This window comes from Ceratosolen solmsi, unplaced genomic scaffold (genome assembly GCF_000503995.2).
Source record: "Ceratosolen solmsi marchali unplaced genomic scaffold, CerSol_1.0 scaffold90, whole genome shotgun sequence".
Classification (NCBI taxonomy): Eukaryota; Metazoa; Arthropoda; class Insecta; order Hymenoptera; family Agaonidae; genus Ceratosolen; species Ceratosolen solmsi.
The window spans coordinates 265726-271572 of NW_011948460.1; the positions used below are offsets into that span (position 1 = coordinate 265726).

The 5847-nt window shown below is 33.9% G+C and overlaps 1 protein-coding gene across 1 annotated transcript in view; it reads left to right on the top strand.

Annotated features, from left to right (window-relative positions):
• The window catches only part of eIF6 (eukaryotic translation initiation factor 6), a 21485-nt gene that overhangs the window by 13499 nt on the left and 2139 nt on the right, over window positions 1-5847 (top strand). Inside the window, exon 5 of the mRNA XM_011505491.1 lies at window positions 1323-1504. Within this exon, the coding sequence (XP_011503793.1) occupies window positions 1323-1504 (182 nt within the window). The remainder of the gene's footprint in view (window positions 1-1322; window positions 1505-5847) is intronic.

The following is a 5847-nucleotide window of genomic DNA, read 5'->3' on the forward strand; positions in this document are numbered from 1 at the left end:
AGAGTGTACGTACGTTTGTCCTCTCTCTGACGTGCCTTATTTCTGCTAGAGAGCCTGAATGGTCCGAAGTGTTCTTCGGGAGAGCGTAACTGTGCCCGACTTGTGTGCGATGTGTGACTAACTAATTTATTTATATGTAAAAAGATGTACCTTGTAAAATGCAGGCAAGGTGTTTTACTGCTGTGTGAGTGATGCCCCTTTTGATTACTGTTCCATTGGCTTCACTATGATCACTATTTAAACTGCCGACTTTTTATTCTTATGCATGCGTGTAATTTTAACTATGTTGCCGAATATGTGTGGCCACGTGTCGTCTTCACATTATACTAAAACACTGAGCGGCAGTTACACTTGAGTGAGCGCGAAGTGATATTACAATGAGCCCTTTGAATACGCGCACGAACCGAAGGCTTGATCGTTCCGTGGTGGCTCTGCTGAAAATACCGACCGTTCCATGGCGGTCCTGCTGAGGGCAGATCAAGACCCATGTGCCATGGCTTCTGCTGGTAGATGGTTAGATCGGTTGACTATGGTCGGTCACGGCAAGATGTTAGTCACAAGCGCAGTTGAGCGAGGGTGGTACGGCAAGAGATGATTTTCTAGAATGTTTTTATTATTACATTTTGCTTACATTACTAACCCTTTTTTTATATCCAATAATTTTTACCATATATACAGATAAACACATCCATATGAATCTAAAATAGTATCCGAGAATCAATTTATACGAACTAAAACTACGTATAGAAAATTATATTTTAAATTTGTGTGATATTAATGAAAATACTTGTTATGGTCATCTAAATATATTACGTAATTTGTATTAAAGTTGTTTTATGATACTACGAAGCTCTCTATACATATTGGATTAAATCTATCTTTTCAAATTTACTAAGATAGCTAATTTACTTTATATTTTTCTGATGGTAGTTGGCAAAGAAACGGCAGTAGTAAACAATGAAAGAAAAACAGTGACAATGTTTATTTAAAGTACATCGATTAGCAAACATTGGCAGGACTTGTCTTTTTAACATTTAATTCATACAAATTCTTTCTCTAGCCTCACTTTATTATAATAATTTGACATAATTAATTTCACGAAACGTAACATTAATAAGTTGTAAGATTTCTCAGAAAATAGAAAAGTCGTAAAAACATTAACATTTTTATAGGCAATATAAAATATTATGTTGTATATATTTTATATATTTATTATATAACTGTATTATACTGAACTACTTTGCAACATAAAAATAAATAAGAATTTTTTTTAAGAAAATTTCGTTTTCTACTTCAAACAATCAGTAATAAATAATGTTTAGGCTGGTACAATAAATAGAGGCAGTGATGTAATTGCAGCCGGAATGGTAGTCAATGACTGGATTTCCTTTTGCGGTATGGACACCACCTCAACAGAACTATCTGTTATCGAAAGCGTCTTTAAATTAAATGAAAGTTCTTCAACTACAATTAACTCAGTAATACGAGCATCGCTTATTGAAAGGTACTTTTCATCTATAAAATAATATTTTTATTTTCATGTAACATAACAAATTTTTTTAAGTATGTATTATTTATTTTACAATATCAGAAATCAAATTAAGTAAATAAATGAACTATTTTAAAAAAATGTTGGTATCACTCCAAATTTTTTAAATAATTTATACTATACATAAAATCTCTTAGATTAAGTTTGCATTAATTCATATGTAACTTTAAAATATAAAAATTACTCTTTCAATATTTGATGAAAGTTGGATCTAATTCTGTTTGCAAGAACATATTTATTCTATATGTTTATTTTAAACTAACGTATCTGTCTATTAACCGACTTATTAAACTTACTAGGTATACTTTAATTTACATTAATATTCATTAATTTACTTATTATATATATAAATTGTGTTAACTATATGTCAACAATTCGTTACGTTATCATAAACTTTTATTATCTCCTACTTGTACTTTGAGGCAAAAAATCAACTTTGCACATTTCTATTAAGTTTCCTTATTAAATATATCTGTAATGAATAATTTTATATTCACATTATACATATAGACCGAAAATACTACATAAAAAATAATATAGTTGGTTATGATTTTATTGCTGTGTATAATTGTTAACAGCCTATTTATTATAAATTATGAACGATAATTTATTTTAATTATCAACGATAATTTTAAGGTATATTTCCTATAATTTTCTAAATTAATAAAAAATCATGTGAATTGTAAAATATTAAAATATTGGATTTTAATATATTTTTTTCTTAATATTTATTTAATAGCTTTATAATAATTTGTTGCCCGCCCTAGCGGTTGCTTGTGAAAGATTTAAGTGGAAGGGCTGTAGAGATATACAGTGTATGCATACTTCGTTAAATATGGTTTATTATGGTTTATTGACAATTATATTATTGATGTATTAGATTTATGTGATGGAAGAGTGTATACTATGTTCAATCACAGTGATACAGTAGCTTTGATCTGATCCTGTGATGAATAGTTCACCATCACGAATGCTCCTTGTTGATGGTGATGAATTGGTGTTGCTGATTTTGTAAGGATCAACAACTAATTATGCATACTCCTTATTAGGGAGTATGTTTTGTGTAGTCTGGCGTTTTCTTGATATGAAGGAGATAATGTCAACACATATTTTGCGGGCACAGGAGAATTGACGCTTTTCCTTCTATTGTGGCCGTACTCAGATAGAGTTTGTTTACTAGTGTATCCCCAGTAAGTAAGAGCCTCTCTTCCGTTCCCACTATAAGAGCGCTTTTCACGAACAGTGCATGCCTTAATATATCCACGCGACAGCCTAGTTAGAGCTGACAACCACGGAGGCGATTATGGTCCTAAAAGCAATGTTTGAGACTGCACTAAAAGCTTTTTCAGATGTCCAACGACCGTTGTATTTTTCCCCAAATGCGTAGCGGCAATGGCTTTCCCCGGATGTCTAACGGATTGGGTTTTCCACAAATGTCTGACACGCGGGAGAGGTTCTCACAATCTCGAATAAAATTTAACATTAAGAAAATCTAATATAAAAGATTAGATTAGATAGCCGTAAAGTATTAGGTAATATAATTTACCATTATGTGATTTTTAAATTATGCGATTTTTGTTATTTGTGATTTATCTGATTTTTAAAATATTCAATTATTCAATTAATTCTTTGAATGAATTGTAACGATTCATTAAGTATATTTAAAATTAAATAGCTATTTATAATAGGTATGAATTATTTTTATTATTGCACATATGAAATTCGCTTTATAAATAGTATCAGAAAGCGTTCTTAAAAATTTTTGAATAAAATAATTCGATATTTTAATCTAATATAAACAATATGCTTAAATTTAATTTTTATAAACCATTTTGTTTGAAAATGTTTGATTTTCATGATTATCCATATGAGTGTTACGCGTGAGTTTGTCCAAAGATGGGTTGCCTTAACGACTATTTTCAGCGTGTCTAGGACGTAATGTATTAGTTTTGATAGGAGTAGTACTGTAGGTAACTCCAATCTTGGTAAGTGATAACGCACTTACTACCTATTGTTCGTCTATCCACAGGATTCTCTGAAGGTCCCAATCATCTTTGTGAATTTATTTCTGTCTGTACATTTTTGTGATATCGGTGGCAAAAAAACATCGTCTTCGGATCGAAGTCAAGACATATTTCTGTCTTGGCCCACTGGGAATGATGTCGTTGATTGCAAGATCAGACGTTGATGTGCTGGGGCCATTAAAATACAACTATTAGTTTGGCTGTTTGAGCACACCGTGATGTGGCATATAGTATTGAATTAGATGATTGGACGCTGAAGAGGCCTTAGTCATGTGATTAAGATCGTCATATTCCATAAATCATGAACAGCTGTTAACGTATTAAGAATGTTAGCCTGTGTCAATAATAAGACGTGCATGTACTGTGGTAGTTTTTGACTGTATTTCTGTTATGGCCGTGGCTAGTAACGATGTGGTATGAACTGGTATTTCGACGATTTTACCATCATGTCATCTGGATGATCGGTTTTAACTACTGATTTGAATAGGTTCTGATTTGAATGCATCATGTAGCATAGTATGGTGCCGTTTGGAGCACGTCTTGCACTTTGTCAGAGTTCTGCACGAGCCGACATTGTGATGTCTTAGACAGTTGAGACAAAGTTCGCGTTGTATTGCCAAATTGTCTTTCTACTACTGTCATATCCCAACATTTTTTACATGTTATTTTTGACATTCGCACGCATTTAAACCATTTCTTACTGCTGAGTGAGTTGACTGAGCATTATTCATTGATACCTGATAAGCATTTGATGTTTTTCTTGACGAAGATTGAAACCGTACTGCTAATCTCGGGTGATCTGTCATTGATTCAACCCGTTTTAACGCTTTAACGCTCTTAGTCGAGATGTTAGAAAGGCGTTTTGTTGATCGAGGCGCCGATATGAGGTGGAAGTGCCAATTGATGACTCCCATATTTCCCTCGAGGTACAGTCGAGTTGTTCAGAGATCGAATGTATTATGATGCCGTACAAACCTGTGATTTACAATGCTAGTAACTGTTGACAAGTTTCTCTAACGCAGTTGTGTTCCCCTTCATTGTTGTCAAGGGGGGCGGGCATGCTTGAACTAATAGCCGTTTATTATTGTAACAATCAGTTAGTACTTCCCGGCTGGAGCAAGTGATTCGATTCTCAGCGGGAGTCTAGAAATTAATTGCACTATTGGCCCTTCCAAAGCGACACGGAGGTAATGTAGCTTTTCAACCTTACTAATTTCATTGTCTATTATCAATGCCATGAAAAGATTGCAAAACTCAGACCAGTCTTTTTGCTTGATGAAGAAACTAAGCGAGATTCTTTATCGAGATGCGACCCCACAGAGTTTTTGCCTTTAACTCAAGTTCAGTGAGTAATTGTGTTGGTGAGGCATTTCGAAGTGTCTTTCTTTGATTCTATCTCTTTTTTGGTTGCCATGTACTATCGGCGTGTACTACAGAGAGGTAGGAGGTCCTAAATTTTCAGACACCTCTTTGCTATGTTTTAGGTGGTGGGTTTCTACGCGGAGAAGTAGGAGAACGTAAATCTCCGGTTACTCCTTAGTGTAGTACCACGTGTTACCTAGCACATAGCGATGCAAATGTAACTGCTAAATGTTTGAATTTGCGCAAATAGGGCACTAGGGAGATGCACTTATATTCGGCTCGGAGGACCAAATTTACGAAAATGTTTGATTTTTTGGCTCAAACTGCCAATGTTCGATAGTTCAATTTAATTTGTCTCCTGTCTTAGCGGATGCTTGGTTAAGAACTTAAGTGGAAGGGCTGTAGAGGTGAACAATGTATGTAAAATTCGTTAAACATCGTTTATTAAGGTTTATTGACAATTACATTATTGATGAATTAAATTCACTTCTCAGTAAAATGTGAACTATGTGCAATCACAATGATGTAGTTGCATCTTGTTGATGGTGACAATATTGTTGTTGATCTTTTAAGGATCAGCAATGGATTATACACACTCTTTGGAAAGGAGTTTGACATATTTGTGTAATCGATGCCATTGCTAATATTGTACCAATTAGCAAAGAGTTGCAAAGAGCACACTCAGTTGGAGGGAGTATGGCTTAATTGTGTAATAGTTACCTTCAATAAAAACTACTGATATATCTTCGTGATAAGGAGTATTTCGATATCATGATTCTTGTAGTCGAATATTTTCTTGTAATGCAGTCAGCACCCTTCACTACTTGTTAAATGATGCGCACTGGAGATTGACGTGTATTCTTTGCTTCACTGTCAGAGTGTCCACGAAAGAGCTCTTGTTCCTTTCATTGC